Source organism: Trichoplusia ni, chromosome 8, assembly GCF_003590095.1.
Source record: "Trichoplusia ni isolate ovarian cell line Hi5 chromosome 8, tn1, whole genome shotgun sequence".
Taxonomy (NCBI): Eukaryota; Metazoa; Arthropoda; class Insecta; order Lepidoptera; family Noctuidae; genus Trichoplusia; species Trichoplusia ni.
In genome coordinates this window covers 4902479-4922861 of record NC_039485.1, presented here as the reverse complement: position 1 = coordinate 4922861, position 20383 = coordinate 4902479, and the positions used below count along the sequence as shown (strand labels likewise).

Here is a 20383-nt window from a genome sequence, read left to right as displayed (position 1 = left end):
TTTTAATTTAAAAGCAGTCACTATAAAAGTTTGTTTAATAAGTAAAATAATAAGGGGTCGCCGTAATTATGACGTCACTTGCTTTAATCCTTACATATTCATGCTTCTTTTACATTAATTAATATTTCTATAAACGGTAGAGGCTAATAATATGCACCTCACCCTATTACAGAATTTATAATCACTTCTGTGGAAAAAGTTCAAAACGTTGCAAATAAAATACAAATGACATTGAAAGACTTAAAAATGAGTTATTTTTTTTAAATAATGAAAGATTAATAATATACCTCCACTTAAAAACACAAAATATAGTTCATTATCATGATATAGATATCAATCAAAAACAGAATGCAAATTTGTGACTGTGAAACATTTTTGATATTATAATTAATATTGTGCTTCTCGCTTTTTTTATTTTGAAGAAAAAATCTTCTTATGTTAACAAATAACTTAAAATTCAAACACATTTTTTGAATGACGACTGCAAAAAATGTACCGTAATGTTTGCATCAGTTAAGATGCTGCAATTCCTAAAGAATGGAGAGGCATTGTAATTGTAGATGGTTCTGAACTTAGCTCTTGTTCAAAGGAGGTTGCATTACAGCCTCGCAGTGATTATGCGGCAAGTACTGCCTCTTGAGAGTGAACTAGCAGCTCTTTAGGTCTTGTTCCTCTGTTTATGTGAAGCTAGATTCTATTTATGTACAGTTTGTATGTCAGAAATGATGAAAATGAATTTTTTTTTATGTTAGAGATTCTTTCTTCTGACAGATATTTTTTCTCTTACCTTATCTTTGTGTTTATAATTACAGAGGATTATTTAATAACTGGAGTTGAAGATTGTAGGGTTTGAATCTCCGATAGTAAACAAATTTAGTATTTAATTACCGCAACGGAATTATCGGCTTTGTAAAATAAATAAGAGACTTAAATGTATTCGTAACTAGCCTTAACTGAAATGTTTTCAGTAGAAACACCAAACACCGAATTATGTGGTGAGGTTATAAATACAATCTTGAGTTTCGAAATTCAAAAAATACTTTATAAATGGGTGCAAAGAGGGTATAGGATGTCGATGTCTATTCGTAGCCAGCAGAGGTTCAGAATAGCCCACCAATTGAAGTTAGATTTACATAAAAATTATCCCAAAATAGAGTTCTGTTGATTTATAAAATATCAAAAGACTTTATTTATTTAATTGACGACTTTCACGCTTCTATTCAAACAGCTTTACTAAAACAACCTGTGTTTGAACGTTATGTGATGTTTTAATTTACATATGTTTAAATTCAAATGGTAAACACACGTTTTAACTACATCACAAACATAATTAAATAGGTATGTTTTAGTAAATTAATTGTTATTGCTATTCAAATAAAGTTGGTTTTGTAATTTACTCACTATGTTCAGTTTAGTTGAGTTAGCAATGACATTTGTGTTTGGTAGAGTCATTGCGTAAATTATTTTGACTATTGCAACAATAAAAGCGATATAATTTCAAAGAGTTAATTGTTTACGTATTTACGACTATTAATACCTAGTTGTTTGTTGTACTCAACCCTTATCTGTCAGAGATAAAAATCTGAATATTTTGCAAAACTATTTGGCTAGAGAAAAACAAATTAAAAAGTGCCAATAAAAATACATCTACGCTTAAATAATAAAATTATCTAGTTAACAAGATTCTTAAAATCCATCCAAATCCTACATCCAAATCCAAACATCCACGGTACATGGTGACGGGCATACAGATAGATAGACAGCGGTGCCTTATTTGATTTAATTGCGTAAGTTCTTCCCTTTGTGTGTGAAAAAAAAACGTCAGCATTAATTTATATGACCATATATAAACTTAAACAATAAATTATACTACCACGTGTTAAGGAACAAAAACGTTTAATTTGAAAAATAGAGTAAAATCCTCAATGACGTCTGTTTAAAAATTTATTCAGTTCTAAATAAAAGCTCTATCCATTATTAATATTCTTCGTACATCCCAGTGCGGATCTAAACACATTCGTGCTATAAAAGATTTGTCTCATAAAAACGATCCCAGCCAATCAGGCGGGTTCAAATAACGATGTATTTAGCTCTGATTTCGTCGTTTTGTGTTTCGCTCTCCAATGTGAAACAGATTTCGTTTGAATCACGATTTTCGTTCTATAGCAAAATTTTCATACCGAAAATGTTTTTGATTGGTCAATTATAAAATAATCCGGGCATTCAAAAACGGTACATAATCTTCAATAATTTTTACGAATTAAGACAAAACTCATTACGTGGGTTCTTTATTTTTAGTATTTTTGGTAATACTTCTTAATAATGTAAATTACATAATTTAATTTAAATTTCTAGGTTACATTTACAGAAATACCTTTTTTTACCAAAAAATACAAACTTCAAACAAAAATAAATAAATCGATTCCACGGTTCGAAAGCTGGAATGCCACGTTATTTTTTACATACGGTATTTTTTTATGTTTATATCAAACTTCTAACACAAAAAACACATTTTATTTTTGCGTCGAGGGTTAAAGACCAAAGTGCATTACTCTTGCTTTTATATTAATTAACAAACATTATGTTAAAAAACTGCAATATCAGTTTTTGTAATAAGGCTGGACTCTACAAAGTACTTAGCCACTCATATTTTATCTAGTTAAGTCATCATAATAATGACAATCTGCGACTAAAATCAAGCTACTTTGTAAACGCCCTTAAATAACTTTGTATGTCGTACCGCGTTCGGGTGTTTCCGCCAATAGCCGAACGGCTCCTGCTGTCTTTATTTTCAGTCGGAACCCGTAGCCGTAGCTGACGCCGGCGTAGCACGGCAGTCGTGTTGTGGCCCTCGTAGCGTTACAAGGTCTACGCTCCCCTCTACAACAGTATTGACGCAGAGATTTTTCTCCTATCACTGTAACTGCAATTGGACAGTTTATTAAAAAAATATAATATCAGTATTATTGACATTGGTGTTAAATTATTTGTTTGTTAAAAAGTGCTTGGAAAATTACTTATTGCAACAGGTAAGTCAATTAAATCTTTTATTACTTTATTTTTATTTTCGTCTTATTTTGTTTCGTTGTTATTATTTAAATAAATTCTCAAATTATTATTTTTTTAACTTTATTTGTTTCAATTATGAGCTGCGAGCTCATATTATGGTAATGAAATCTCACAGTATGGTGCGTAACATTAACATAAACAAAAAACGGGGTTTATATACCCCACTGCGTAGTACCGTGTTAATGCAAGTCGTATTTCATCTCGAGATTCGCTTAAACCTGGCAGCAATAACCACAACTCTTACAATTGTTCTAGTTTAAAACTTCAACTTGGTGCCAGAAACAATACGTTTGCGGCGAGAAAAGAGGTTTAAATAGAAGAGCAAAAAATACGACGTGTATTTTACGAGCACTGCTTTTTCAATTGTAGCTTTATCTCGGCGTCAGAGGCAGCAAACCTTTTGCGTTAGGTTTTATTACACAATTTATTTTGATAACCATCGCTCGTCGCGTTCTAGCATCCTTGAAGATATTCTCTTATTTCCTTTGTGCCTATATAAATGTTCATACCTTAAAGGCATCTAAATGTGTCCTCTGTAGTTGTTCGTCGTTTGTTTTACGAGTAAACACAGAGATGCTTACAATACACGCATTACGCTCCTTTTACGGATATACAAGTGTCTATTTGGCGCTTACCCTCGCTTACACCCCGGGGTCATATTCTATAGCGTCACGAGCGCTCGAGTTAATTAATTAGCCCCTTTGATACCGACATAGCCAGCCGCTATTTCTCGTGAGATCTTTACCGAAGAATGCTTTGCTTTTTGTTGAGCTACCTTGTTTTCTCCTCGGTGTTTGTACAGTCGTAATGAGTTATTTTGCCTCACGTACTTTCGTTTTTCATTATACTTTGTAGTGTTGTGGTCGGTTTATTTTTCTGGTACCTTTTTGGGATCCCTTTGGTTTATTAAGGCGCGCCTTGATTTAAATAATGAGATTCTGTAACGAAGCAGGTGTTTCATCAATATGGAAGGCTTTATCCTGAAGTATTGGCCCGTGATAACATTAATCAGACGTTTTTCGATATTGAATTTTTGGTACTTAAAAGCTGAATTTTCCCCTAATATTTTCCCTTCGATCCTTTTATGTTGGCATTGTTCCATTTCGGTTAAATTAAAAAGGGGATTCAGCATCTGCATTGAGCGTTCGAATAAAGTAGAGGGCGGATGTTCATTACTCAGAAAATATTTCGTGCAGCCATAAATTAATGTAGTTTTATTGTTTAAAATGTTACTACTGCTCCTCGAAATTAATGATTTGTGATTTGAAATTTTAAGATTAACCCTAAAAGCTTTTGAAATACCTTATTTTCTTCTTCGATACAGCTTTTGCCCTTTTTAATGAAATACTTTTAAATTGTTATTATTTTATTTCGAATCCGTTAATTGGAAGACAGATAGATAACAGACATAAACAATAATACAGATTTCGGCCCTGTTTGGAACTTTTTGAACGAAATTACAACTTACTATGGTCAATGACAACTTAATTTCTGTTATCACTTTAAGTTATTCTTATTATTCAATAGTTTTCGTCATGTAACGATTCATTAACTTAGCCGTCACAATATTATTTTCATTTCGTTTACTTCAGTTTAGTAGATGATTCGAAATAAATTCATTTGTTTTGGTTACAAAATTATTCAATATTACTACAGGTTACACAGGTGATCGACTTTTGTAATGATCGTAGCACGCTGACAATAGGCTACGGCGTAGTCAGAGTCAGTCATTCAGATGCATCAGGTAGATTGTTTTGTAGTGTTGGCTTTGGTTAATCAAAGGTATCGGACTCTGTGATCATTTCAGTATGCCCCTTTGACTGTATACACTCGGCTATCTAGTGATGTAAAGGTGCATTTGGAATAACGACTTGTGTGGGAGTTTGTGAGTGTATTCGTAATATACAGAGGTGTCTTTTGAGTGGTTGAATAATCGTTTCCAATTGATTGATTTCGAATATTTTTCTAGTCGCTTTTCGGTTGTTTTGAACGTTTTTCTTTATCGCGATGTAAAGCTTTGTTAGTTTTTAGATTATTTGCAATTTCAATACAAGAAATGGGGATAAATACATACTTGTTTTCGAGGTTAAAGTATAATAATGGTATAAATTATCAATGAACATAATCAAAGGTTACGTACAATGAGTCATATCAAGCTTTATTGTTTCGAATATAGGATTACGATTTCAAGTAGATTCAGGTATCGTTAATTATTATCAAACCGACTAGATCATCTATTATATTATTTAATAAGCTTGGGTAACATAGAAACGATCAACTACGGAATTAATTAGATATATTGTTGAGTCTCAACGTAACTGTAGTTCGAGACCTTGATTGCCTTTGTGCTTAGAAGCCTTAAGTTCCAAGTAATAAAGCGCTGAGGCAGAAACGTCGATATATTGTTAATAATTTATTAAAATACAACGTAAGAACTGGTACCACTATTAATGATTTGCCATTCGAAGTTTATTTACGTCGTTAATAAGCACATACATTGAATTCTGAGAAGGTTCTATCAGAACTTTATAAACGTGGATGAGGAGCAATGGATTGAGTTGTAATTAAAACTTGTATGCATCAAAAAGCCTAACAAATAGCGGTTTCGTGTAGGAAAATTGAAGTAGGTTTTTACATTTTCCTGTCCTCAGTTACCTGTGGAAGGTAATAAATTATTACGACTGTACCAATATGCAAAAATAAAATAATATACAAAGAATCACAAAGCTACCTTATCTTTCGAGTATTAATTACATCTGGGAATTGGAGGCTTCGCCGACTTTTTGTTATTCCGGCCTCAGCTCGAATATTCTTTATAAAAAGACATGTCAAGGCGAGGTATGACCCGAAATCCTTTGGGAATACAGCGAGATGTATCGCATGACGAACTTTTACCCTGAACATGTTTTTATACCATACCTACCTACATATATACATACGTAACTGTAAAAAGTATGTATGTGTTGGGTACAATATAATGCCTCGAACGGTTTGTTTGTTTTACTAAAGAAATTGGATCGTCTTAGTTCGGGTTTTAGTTTGATAAAACTGTGCTATGTTAGTTTGTATTATTCGATAAATATTGTGTTTTACTGGCCTGTTTTTTGGATGAAAGTTTTTATCTTAGATAAAAAGTTTTATATGTTAACTATAGGTGAAGAAAGTAGATACAGAAAAATAAAAGGATGAGACTTTCTGACGTTCTTACCTATCTAAAGGTTTCATTATTATTTGTTACTTGTGACACAACTAACCTTACACATAATGAAAACAGTTAACAGAAAAACTAGACCTGAAAGTTAAAGATCTCATTAATTTTATTAAAGTAAAGACCGCATTATATTTTATTTCCTCTACCTTTACATGCACAGTTACATATTATATTTATCATTCAAAATAAACATCTTTATTTGCTCAATTACGTACCAGACATGAAAGCAGTACAATATTCTCACTCTTTGCTGTAATATAACAGCATACATACATAAATATAAGATGTCAGTCTATTCAGTTAAATCTCGAGATCTCGCAGATGTTTTTTTCTATTTGCAGCATAAAGCTCGCGACCCTGACCGCAAGAGGCCGAGGTTCCGCCACTGCGCCATTTGCTATTAAAATCGATTGCCACCGCCATTGAGTTCCGCCAAGATTCATTTCCGATGGTTGAATCTCACTCTTTTTTGAATAGGCTCTTAATAGATCTTTCAACGTCAGATTATATAGAAAGTTTTTGACATAACATTCTATTTTCCTACGTTTTTTGATGCTCGACTTGAATAGAACATTGCTGTTCAAGTAGAGCAGCAAAAACCGAACTTAACGAACATTCTCCAGAGTTTTGTATACTATATATTATGTTTGGATGATGATATATTATACAATTTTGAATAGAACAAAGTAAACGAAAGGGCAAACAAAAGCCAGTGTAGACTAACTGCATTGTTAAGCTTCAGTTAATCTCAATGACAATAACCAAACATGACGTAAACTTAAACTATTTAAATTCAGATATACAAACGAGGGTCTGAAATACTTTTGCCACTAAAGCTCCCCAAAATGACAAATTAATTAAACGAATGAACTCGGAACAAAGGCTTGGATGCCAACCCTAAACTTGACTGGTCCATTGTACCCCATTGTTATCACTTCAGTGATCAGCAAAGAGAAAGAACAACAGGTACAGTCTAGTGACGTCACAATATATATAAAATAAAATTATTACGAGAGCTTTTTGTAAACAACGCTGATGGGAGTTTTATGTTAGTAATAGAATAACGTTATGTGGTATGACGTTACGTCCTAGTTTTTATTGTGTTATCACGTAAGTAGGATTTTATTGTCGCTGAGATGTGCCTTCTACATTTCCTATCTTATTTTTTTCTTCAAGGCTGTTTTTACACGGGCGAGTTATGAACAATGAGCGTCGATAAAATGAACCTTTCCGCTTTATTACCTGAAGAATTAAATTTAATTCTAACGAAGAACCTTATATGGAAGCAATATACAAATTAATAAATAGCTCAATCAGATCTTTGACATCAAACATCTGATACTTTTTTTAAGATCTTATCCCAAATAAAGTTAGTTACATTTCTTTTAGTTAATTTCGCAACGATGATACAGTTTTGTATCTTATTAGGTACCTAATACATTAAAATTAAAATTAAGTATAACCATAGAAGATATAGTCTTATCAAAGGAATCTCGTAAAATACATAAAAAGTAACGATTCCATGTAGCAGTCATTCAAATAAAATCAAAAGGTCATTTAATAATGTTTTGTTTACTAGTAGTCGAAATGAGTATTTAATGATGCACTGTGTATATCTGTCAAACAATTTAAAATGTTCCCTTTGCGTGTCTAAGTAACAGGCTGGCACGAAAGTCTAGTTACCTTGTAAAATCATTAAAAATTTATCACCAATTACTTCAATAAAGAAAGGAATTGTATTTCAATTTATGTAATTATCATTGTTGCTACTGTTATTAGCGATATATCAATGGCAAACTATTGATTGTAAGAGTCAAAAATATAGTCGAAATTCTTCGTATTCAAACAATAAATTTGATCCATATTATAATTCCCTTAAATTGAACTTTTACTTTTCGAAATTTTGTTCCGAAATTAAGTTTAGTATTTGAAAGTCAAGTCTCAAGTGTTGATTGAAATATTTTATCTATCTTTTAGACACTTTACTCAAACGACTAACTTCAGATTAAATTAAAAACTTTGAAATAACGATTACGGCATACCTCTATAATAATTGTCATACTTAGGTACTTTACTTAGTAACTCGAGCTAAGACGTATGTTTATCTATCACTTATATTCAATCAATAAGGTCCATTCCGTCCACTGGCAGGACAATCCATAATAATTGTAACAAGAATGTATCAAGCACAAAGAGCAAATAGAAAACTCGTATTAAATGTTAGTATTTTAAATACAATGTTATTTATTTCAACTGGCCGTGATTTCGAAGGAAGGTGAAGATGAGATGAATATTTTTATCGCCTGTGTAATTCTAGGAAATGATTAAAGTTTTAGAAAGGAAATAGTAATCAGTAATGTGCAAGTCAGACTGGCGACACAGATGGTTTTGCACAAATAGGACAAAGAAAAACAAATTCTTAAACGAAATTGGTCACCGATCAAATAAGTTTTAGTATTTGGTGTTAATGCGGAAACAGGAATACATTATATGTGAAATACTAGCTGTTGCCCGCGACTTCGTCCCTGTGGGTAGAAGATATAAGTTATGATTTATACCTGCCCTATTTTTTCACATTTTCCTTTGTATCTTCGCTCCTATTAGTCGCAGCGTAATGGTTTATAGCCTAAAACCTTCCTCGATGAATGGTCTATTCAACACAAAAATAATTTTTCGATTTGGACCAGTAGTTCCTGAGATTAGCGCGTTCAAACAAACAAACAAACAAACAAGCTCTTCAGCTTTATATATTAGTATAGATTAAACTACATTGTTATCACATATCATGATAACTAGATAGTTTCCATCAACCTGGTGTCAGACGGATGGATAGACGGAGGGCTGTGCTACGGTAACTGGATTCCGTTTTTAAACTTTGATTGTGTACTAAAACACAAAGAGTTAATCGAGGTAAAAATAAAAACAAGTGTTTAGCTTCTCACGCGAAAACACTTCTAAAAAGACTTTGTGAGCTCTGCCTAATTTACGTTTGTCATTTCAAACAAAATAATACAGTAACAGTAAGGATTGTAGAATAGAGAGCTCTTTGTCGTGTAGTTTTCCGTCTCGCATCCACAGTTTGAGCTTCCCGTCGTAACATGATATTGATGTTAGTGCATCCTTATTAAAAACTGAAATTTTTGAATGCGTGCAATAGCGTTCCGTATGAAACACATAATTCTGTTATTTTCTACATTTATTAGTCGTTGCCAGTGGCTCATACGGAAAAATAAGGTTATAATCTATCAAACTGGTGTATAAAATTTGTTAAAAAAACGTTCAGTGGAAAGATTTACAAACATCAATCCGTACTTAACTTACGCGTTGATAATATTAGTTCAATTTCGATAAGCAATGCTATAAAATCGTTATTGCATTTTGGAGCTTCAATAAAAATAGTAAATTGCCTTTTATTAAGTAGTTACTTCAGCTTTATAACTCTTGCATTTAATCTAAGAGAGGTGTTTCTTTCAGGGTAATATTTCTAGTCTACGTAACAAAAGAACATCTACGTAACTAATCTAACTCTCCTACTTAAACTCCTAAAAACCTCATTATACCAAAGAAAGTGAGGCATAACCCAGTGTCTCATAAACAACATCAATTTGCTGAACCCGTCTAATTGTGAGAGTGTACCTCAGTAACGTAACACCTGGAATGCGAAGCCTTAAATCCGACGAGCTTACGACCTTACCGCACCTGATACCCGGGAGTTTATTCTCCTACTAGTCTCCGTCAAACGAAATTAGTCTTTATGCTATTGTGATAAGATTCTTTTTTACAATCGAAGCTGAATATACGTGTGAACCATTAAGAATGTAGGAGTAGGCTGAATGTTCTCCACATAATATTTTATTAATTTTATGTCTATGAAACATTTTAAGAATACAAAGAGGTTTTCATGCGTCCTCTGAGTGGTAAAATATAAACAAGTAGAGGAATGGATTGCATAAAATAACGCTTATTTGCTGAATTATAACTTGAATTTTTACGTGTAACGTTTTATAGAATAACACTATTGAAAAAAATGTTTTACCTGAGTACTGTTGTGGTTGCTGTAAAATTAAAAAAAAGCAACAAATAAAACTACGTATAGTAATTCTGCAACTATTCAACTAAGAATAACACATTTCAGTTCCAGTTAATTTAGCATGTCACTGTCCAGCGTGCAGTGTTATTGTGTGGATAGCCAAGTATTCAGAATGGTCCTCCGCACGTTCCTATGTGTACTTGTGGAAGTCAAGTAAACCTTGCTGAGTGAACAGCTGTCGCTGTAAACGTCAGTGTTGTTTCATTTGAAGGCTCGTGTCAAATGACCAAGAATAAATATAACGTTTTCTCTATCTACGACCTACGTGATAACATTTGTTGGATATACTGTTGGTTATTGGTTTTGTTCCGTTAGTTTTTTTTTCGTAAATATGTAGGTACCAGCCGCAGTCGGTTGTCGTTTACAGAAGGCGAATAATTATTAAAACGAAACGAATAAAATACTCATGTAGAGTATAGTGAAAAAAATGATATCATTTTTAACCTCTGAAGAAAAAGAGGGGTTTTATAAGTATGACGTGTCTGTTAGAACGAAATGCCTGTAATATACCTTAGTGCAAACTTAAACGAAAGCGCAAAGAAATAGATCATTGATGACCAATCAAGACAGTTCTTAGCTTCACTTTATGATCAAATTGGTTAAATGGGATATGGAATGGTGAAGTAAGAGTATTGACTAGTACAATTCCGTTAAAGATGTATTCTCGTCCACATGTTACGTAAGTTATGAATCAAACTAAAATTATTCTTCTTTGCAATGTTTATGACATTCCACTTAAACCTAATTTATCAAGTTTCCTATTTCATCATCTGAAGTTTTCGAAAAGTTTTCTATCGGACAATTTGATCGTCGGAAAAGCCAACGAGTATGGTCCAGGATTTCATTTCTAAGTTGGGCTAAGTGTTGGAATTTTCAATTGCGTAATTCTCAGTAGCAGCCGGTGTTTGTAATTGTGGCCGGAAAATGGCAATAATTTCACCGCTTATTACATGAAACTGGAAACATCTGGAAACCTCTAGAGATAGCGCGTCATATATATGTACAACTAGCTGTTGCTCGCGGCTTCATCTGCTTGGATGGCAGATATTGCTACAGAAACGTAAACATTTTTTAACGTAAGACAGGATAAAAGTAGCTACGTGTACCTACCTACTTGCTCCTTTATTGTAATATTGTTACTCTACCTTCCTATTCACGTTAAAAGTATATATATAATATGTATAAATAATTTAATCCACGTTTGTATTATATTTCTTATTTGAAAATGTAATTGAAAAGGTAATGTCTTGAAATATTTGAATAGATAGTAAAATCTTTCAAATCTTTCAAAGCTCGTGTTTCATTTTAACTATACGAGGAAAAACAAAGCGGACATCAATGGGACGACAAATATTTTATCATGTTCTCGTCCCAATGCTACTCTAGACATTTGAGCCCAAAGTTTGCTCACAAAATAACTCTCAAACTCAAAATGCTTATATAACTATACCTAAAACAATCAGAGTACTGATAACAACAATTATGTTTCGGTTAGTTTCCATACAACTAAGTTCTTGAGCTCTTGCTTAACACTTTGATTAAGGACCTGACGTTCCTAACTGTGCAGCTTCCTCTAAACTTGCAGCTACGTCTTATCTTAAACACTAGAGTACTTATAAAGAGAGTTTGTTGATGGAAATAATGGAGCTGTATCTTGTTAGTTGGTGTATGATGTTGAAAACTTAAAGTACGTGAGGCATTTTGAAGTAATATTTTTTTGCCGGAGGAGTCAAGAAAGACGATGGTGTAAATCTGTAGTACTCGTATGTAAAACGTATGACGTAAAGGATGAAGCTTTGTAAAGATACAGCTCTATTCAATATTCAGCATATCGGAATAATCGATGGACTCAATCCTAAATCCTAAAACTGATTTATACTGATTAATAAAAATCTGTGATTTTTGGTATTCCTATTGAAGGCTTTTAATCTACAGTCCTTTTACAATCCTTTAACATAATGATATTTCCACAATTAGGTAATTTTTGGGTCGCTTTGTACCTAAATATAAAGTAATGCGTATAATTTTCTAACGTCTCATTTCAAAACTCCATAAATTAAAAACTCATACTATCTTCTCACTAGCAAAACACTTAACAACAAAAAAACACGCTAAAATATATGAGAACTTTCACCTACTACAAAATATGAGCGGCTAACAAAAACTGCTGGCTACTTAGTCACTTAGCAAGTTAGTTTCCATGAAAAAGTTGTGTATTGCAGTGGTCATTTATCTTGGACGCCAGCCGCATATGCCGCGTCTGCGTTATCGTATATAACTACTATTTATTCAATATCTGTCCCGTAGCGTTTGATAATCGGCTTTGCAATGACTCTACTTATTGGCTTTAGTTTCGTGTCAACGGTTTTTCAAAGAATGTTCTCGTTGGTAATTTAAAAAAGTGATGCTCTTTTGTTTTATATTCGAATTGAAGAAAATGTATGGATGGTGTTCCTTAAGAAATAATAGAAATTCTGCGTGAACCTAGCCAGCCATAGACGGATTAAGTGAAGGTACTGACTCTTGGTGAAAATCTTTTTTGAAAACAATTCGTTAACATTTTTGCTAAATTAGAAAGTGATATAAAACTCAAAGGAATAAACATGGTATAAAATTAGGAAAACTAAATGAAAATTGTTTTAACAGTACTTTAAAAAGCTAATTTAGGAAACTGTTGTTTGGACAGAGTTTTTCATTATTTAACGTTTCACCCGTTATACTTGGTAGAGCACGTATTTGTAAACACGTAAAAGTTTTATTTAATTTGTGTTCGTGTTCAAATAAATGTTAGGATTTCGTAGTTATATTTTGAACAGTACATTTTATTGCTTGTTTCAAACACCACAAATCACTGTTTTTGTGAGTATTTATTTCTTTTAAATCGTATTGTGTTTACTACCTATCAGGTAGAGGTCAATCAACATAAATACCTCTTGCGTAGAGCATACACAACTATTAGTACTAATAAAACTATATTCAATTTTAATTTTGTTCCTTTTTGATGAATAATCCTGAGATTATTCAAATTAGGCACAACCTAAGGTTTTCTGGTTAAAGGCATTATAAACGAATAACTTAAAATAATTAAGAAAAAATATGTTAATGTTGGAAAAAGGTGTATCGATTCTCAGACTGTACTGTTTTGAATGTTTCGGAGAAATATGATACCTATTATTATCATTCGAGATTTCTGTATAAAGCACTATATATAAAGCACCTATGTATAAAGTTATATTCAAACACTCAGTTGGTATAAACAAGTTTTGCATTAGTTTATTGGCAATACAAGTTCAAAAGCATGCAAAACAAGCGATCAACATTCTACACAGGACCCTTGTTTATGTAAACTAAATTTTCACCTCTTCCACGTTTCCAATCCCAAAGGGCACTACTAAAGGAACTTGGATATTAAACGTCGTTTCGGTCAATTCGATTTACCTTTTTCCATCAATTGTTTACTTTTATAAACAAGTTTTGCCAATTTTATTATTTCTGTCATCTTTATTGACCGCCTTTTATATGATAAAGCACATTTCCTTTAAGTAATAGCGTCTAATATATATATTTGGCAGTTTACTTAGATTTTTTTATAAATCTTATTTTTAAAATCATTTAGTTATATTGGGTACTACATATGTTAAAGAAATGCTTTGTTTCTCGATTTTAGATTACTAAAAAAAAGTTTCAATTAAGCGGTAACTCATGATATTTCAGAGAGAGAGAAGATCAGTTATAAAAACAAAACATAATATGATTCATACTTTATTTTCTTTATTATTTTGTTCTGTTTGAGTTATTATTTATTTTGTTCTTTCAGCATGGCCGCCTTTAATTGTTGAGTATTTAGGTAGGCAAATTAATTTAACCTGAGAAAAGTGATTGTTGTAGCAGCTGGCTATGAATTTATTACCACAACGTTTACAAAAACATTTTTATAACTTAGCCACTTCAATGAAAAATATTATTTAAGGGTACAATCATAATTATTACTTTCAAACTGTATGTACGCATAAAAGTTGAGGATATGAAAAAGGATGTATTTGAAATTGGCATTATGATCTTACAAAACTTGAAAAAAATGTCTGAAGCTGACGTAAAAAACTTACTGTAAATGCTAACATCATTCCCTACTCATTAAAGACGTTAAACAGTCTATAATCACATATAAATCGCTGTGTCTCCCTGTATTTTCCAACACACATATTGTGCTATTTTAAAACGACATTCCCTCTAATTTAGGGTGAGCTGTTAGTCGTGATTGTCAGGAATATGAGCTTTATGTCCTACATCGTTCGAAATGCTCTGCTAATGATAGACTGTGCGACAGAAGTGGAACGAAATGACAAGTACAGGCGTGTGCATTTGAGTGCTAATGCCGAGTCCGGTTTAATATCCAATCTCGATTATAGATAGCTTGTTTTGAATGTAACGAGAATGGAACAATGTTTAATATGAGTGTTTTGCGTGGCTGTACAATTTTGTATATATTGGTACATACCTATTTACAAGTGTGCTTAACTGCCTACGTTTTATAAATAATAGAATATTTTGGTTTCTAGAATGTCATATGTTTCTCTTAACATGTTGTGTTATTAACTTTAAAATTCTGAATCAGTTTGCATGTTTTGTAAACCTCATTGATTAAGGATAGAGGTAAAAAGGATAACAAAACTCTTTAAGTAACCTCATTTAAAGGTAAAACGCCTCAACGAGTCGTTATTTTGGTAGTTCAAAACAAGCACTCAAATAGCAAAACATCTGCTGAATAAGGCATCCGTACGGAAGATAAATATCACATTTTATTTAAATCCACTAAACTATCAGTATTATCGATTCCCAACCTGTCTATTCCGTGGAACTGTGACATAAGACACGATATATCCTCAATCCAATTTCGATTGTCTTCGGGAAGGTCTGAAAACGCCAGATATTTCCCTACTCGATAAATTCTCGAGTCGACTCCGGCAACTGCACTGTCTGGTCGGATTATCTGATAGCGCGGCGCTTACTTCTTTAAATTGTTGCGCAGCATCAATTCTAGCTTTGTGTTTTGTATACATATAAATGTAAATTTATTTGTTTTGATGCCGGTATTTACTTCATTGATGCTGTAAATGAAAGAATATTTGGTATTGGAAAAACGTTAAGTTAATTTGATTGATGAAGTTTGCTTAAAAATCTTCGTATCGGAATATTCTATGAAATTTGTTTTACTCAGTTTAAAAATATTATCACTTTTGGTGGAATTTAGTCTACCTTTTCATAAGTATATCGTCCGTAACTACTTGGACACAATTATATAGCAAAACAAAACAATAAATCAATTCCAATGCGTATTAACTGAAAAAAGGCATGAAAAACCAAAAAAGGTTCATTATGACAAACCTAATCCTATTGCGGAAATTGTAACACCGCCCTCGGTCGAAGTCGTGCGTTATCGTGCGGTCTCGTGTCATCTCGTGCTGTCTCGTGCGGTTTCGGGCGACGTCGGACAATGTCGCAGTGGTCAACCGTGCGGTCACTCTTCTCCAGCTAAGCCACTTAACGAAAGAATTTATTGTTATCGTTTCGCTAGATTTAAAAAAGTATCGTGATACAGATTAACTTGGTAGAGTATCGAAAAAGATATTTGAAATCATTTGATATGATTTATATAAGTCGATTTTTACTATCATTTTATTTCAACATAATAACAGTTTTGATAAATCTTATTTCAATTAATTTTCGATACAAAAGAAAACATGCATAAATAAAATATATAATTATCTTGTGATGGGTTTTATTAATAATTGAAAATAACCGTGTGCGGAATAACTGTCTGTGCGATAGCCTGTTATCTCGGTGGTGTACCGAGATAACATATTATATTTGCCGCTTGGCAATTTATCTCCCAACGCTTTTTGTTGGCGGTGCTTGTAAACTATGAATAGCGGAATCAATTCCAGACCCGGCAATCGAATCCGAATGAATTCCAATATGTACATCAATTTATACGTAACAGCAATCATGTTGAGTTTCTAATTGTTCGCAGATTCAATGAAAAAAGAAACAACGGGTTTAAATAAAATGCTGGAGCTGAAAATTCAGTTGGTGAAACAGCGTATGAAGTAAACGTTGTTCGTGACATTGTCGTTTTAGCCATGTATCGTAAAGTAATGTATGTGGCGGTAGCCGCGCTGACACTACAAATAATTGGTGCAGCGCAGCTGATGTGTCCGAGTGACCCTAACTGCGTTTGCGGTGGCACGCTCGCCGTTGAACTCAATTGCAACATCGATGGTGAGTGCACTTAAACTCTGCGCTTACGAATGCCTTTTAAAGCTGAGTGGAGTTTTACAGTGTGATTTCCATTTTTCTCTATGCAAAAATGCTTCTTGATCTGCAAAGCTATAAAACGTTTCTCTAATCCGATAATAAGATGTTCCCTTTCAATTTATGACTCTCAGAAGTTCAAACTTTAGAATTTTATAAAATGTTTCTTTAACAAACATAATGTTTTCAGGTCGGATGGTAACAATAAATTTGCTACCGAACATCTACATTAATATTAAATGCGAGAACGCATCAAGCCTTGACTACAGCAAACTACCAAAATGTGCCAATGAAATGAGTTCGTTTAAATCTGTCAGTTTCAAGGATTGTCCTTTGCCATCATCTTCGTTCAAAGAAGTGCTGTCAAATATTGGAGTATCCAAAACCATGGCATTGATATTCCAAAATGCAAAGAATTTGTCAGGATATTTTGACAGAAAACATTTTGCAGGATTAGACGATTTAACAAAGTTACTGTTATCAATAAATGGGGTCACACGCCTACCAGATAACTTATTCGTGGATATCAACAAGTTAACATGGCTCAACATAAGATCAAATACCATAAGTCTCTCTGAAGAATTGTTCAAGCCACTAGAAAAGTTAGAAACTCTAGAAATTAGTCACAATCACATGACTAATATATCTTCGAATTTATTTTCACATTTATCCTTCTTACGAAAACTTTCTCTGTGGCAAAGTAACGTAACCTGGTTCTCAAAGGATCTTTTCAATGGCGTTGATGTTCTCGAAGAATTGGATCTGAGCTCTAATGGGCTCAATGAACTCCCTGCGTCGATCTTTAAGCCTTTACGAAAATTAAAGAAACTGACTTTGTTCTCCAACAAGTTCTCGTCATTACCAAACAATTTGTTCAAAAATAACGGCGAACTGGAAACAGTGGTGATACTAAACAATGATGTCAAGCTGAAGGAGCTGCCTAAGTACCTTTTTGGTGATTTGCCAAATTTGAGGCAAATATACATTCAAAGAAGTGGTCTTGAAACCGTGCCGCACGACGTTTTTGCCAATTCCCCGCTAATTACGAACATATCATTAGCATATAATGACATAACGACGTTGCCGGAAGACATTTTTAATGATCAAATAAATTTGCTGGAATTGGATCTGAGTTATAATAAAATTACCGAACTAAAGCCGAAACTGTTTTCATCTTTAGTGAGATTGGAAAGGCTTAATCTATGTCATAACTCATTGGTAGAAATTTCTGGGTAAGCAAAATTGTATTCGACTCTTCTTTATCCTTTCAATTGATCATGGAGATATGTGACATAATTTATTTTTTATTGCAGCCAAACCTTTTCATCGCTTCTGAGCTTAATAGACTTAGAGATGGAGCACAATAATTTGAAAACGATTTCATCTTATTTGTTCAGTAATAACAAACAGCATATGTCAATATCATTGGCTTACAATCAACTAGATTTCGAGGGCACAGAATTGATCAACGATACATGGCAAATAAATAAAATTTCGCCGTTTGCGGAAACTTACAACTTGAAGCTGTTGAACTTAAGTCACAATGAGTTTAAAGTTTCATTTAAAGACTGGTGGGTCAACGGCCATGAGAATATAGATGTCAGCTACAACAACATTACAAACCCTATGGTAAGTTGTTAAAAAACTAGGCAAATGCAATTCGGATTCGCAGTAGAGCCTATATATTTTTCCAAAGAACTGGTCGCCCATGTAATTTATGACCGTACCAAGCGCTTTTTAACTTTGATGTTGATTTCATCATTTGTTGTTTTAGTGGCAACACTAATACATTATAATCTGCGAATGTTTATGAGATACAGCTTGATGACAGACGGACAGACAGCGACGCCTTAAATTCTGTTTTTACCCTATGGATTCAGACAACACCATTCTTGAATTGCTCTTTCGTTACTATTAATATTATTGTGTATTGTTCTAGCCTGAAGATGAAATAACCTGTCCTCTAAATCCAGTGAAGAAACCGATGACACATGTTTGGCTTTCCGAAAATCCATTATCATGTGAATGCCCGACCGTTTACTTCGTTGACCTTATACAAAACGATTTGAATATGAAGGTGGGTATTAGCTTATAAGTTTTGGAAGACCTATAAAAATATAGGTTTGATTTAAAAGAGAACTAATACCCTACTAAATGTTCCAGATTGTCGACGATGCTCTTGGGCACTGCGGGATACTATTTTTTCACGGCGAATGTTATACGAAGTTCTATGTAATCATTATTTTGATGCTCATCGCCTCACTGATATACTTAGGTATAACCGTATATGTGGTCCGTAACAGACCAAAAATCAATGCGTTCTTAAAGAAAAGGTTAGGATTTATACCCTTTTTTGGGAAACGGCGACAGGTTAAGAATGCGCATAAATTAAATTTTAAATATTGTGATAAAGATGAAGAATTTGTTCGCAAGGAAATATTCTCAGTAACCCAAGATAAAAAGCCACCAAAACTAATTCAAGAGTATCTAGAGCAAAACAGAAATGAAAGAAGGTGTAATAGTATTGAGATCTTAACAAAAGTTTACGGACCTCCGGATACTTTCAAGCGCACCACGATCGTCATTTTCTCTTCAAACTATTTAACGACGCATTACAGTCATGTTGACATCAAGAAGATTCATAGCGAAATGTTAAAAATGGAGAACACAATTTTCGTGTTCGTTGATAACGGCTCCGAGGATTCAATTTACGCATTCCTTAAAGAACAACGTGATGTGAAGAAAAGTATTGTATGGGACGAAAACGATTTCTGGGACAAATTGATCATTATGATTTCTGAAGGTCGTGCCTCGGCTAAAACCTTCAATCTTAAAAAGAAGAATATTGAGAAATTTCCCTCTAAACCAGTAAAAAATACAGCTTCTGATAATGAACTGGACTCGCCGACACACAGCCAAGTTTAATTTCACTCTCTATGTATAATTTAGCGAGGTAAAGACTGACTTTTCCGCTACGTCAACATGTGAACTCAATCATAGTTTCCAAATCATTTTTTTTTATGTCGTTTGTGTTATTATGATCTAGATCTAAATACGGATATGGCTTGTATAAAAATTTTATAAAACTATTTTATCATGTAAAAATTATAGATAATAACTTATTGTTTGTAACAGTAATTGTATAGTAAGCAAAACCAATCGTAGCTCTGCGGTTGAACCATTGATGCCTACTTCAAAGAAGTGTCATTGATAAACAAATGGCAAATGTAATCAATATATAAGCGTTTCTTTCATGTACGTGTAAATAAATTTAATAACATTATTATAAACAAAAACATTAAAGTTTCATGGAAACTCCATGTTGTTAAGAGTTGTAAACTGCAGCTTATAATAAAACCTATACTTTAACAACAAGGCACTTTTGGCGTATACTTATTTATTTCACCTTTTCCAATCCATTTAAATCGTAGAAGCAGCATTTTATTCCTTTTGGTTATTGGGAGAAATGGCACCTTTCCAAACTTCTTTAGATACGGTCGGATAGTAAGGCCGAAGGGTTTTATCAGCCTCTAGTTATGTGAAAGTTAATACTCCACTATTACCGCCGGCAGAACACGAGGGGATCCTACGGATATCGGAAACACGAAACTTACCTTAGTCCCTTTGAACGCCTGAGGCGTGTCCATTCACAACTAAACCTTTAGATCTATTCATAGCTTTTTTGTTTTCGTAGGGAAACA

General features: G+C 33.2%; 1 protein-coding gene across 1 annotated transcript; it reads left to right on the top strand.

The window, feature by feature from the left end:
• The first annotated feature begins 2542 nt into the window (after positions 1-2542).
• LOC113496839 (protein toll-like) lies at positions 2543-20061 on the top strand. The gene is made up of 6 exons (XM_026876208.1): positions 2543-3029; positions 16402-16649; positions 16873-17914; positions 17996-18311; positions 18622-18759; positions 18846-20061. The coding sequence occupies exons 2-6, from the start codon at positions 16511-16513 to the stop codon at positions 19605-19607; spliced, it is 2397 nt and encodes a 798-aa protein (XP_026732009.1). The 5' UTR covers positions 2543-3029; positions 16402-16510; the 3' UTR covers positions 19608-20061.
• Positions 20062-20383: the final 322 nt, after the last annotated feature.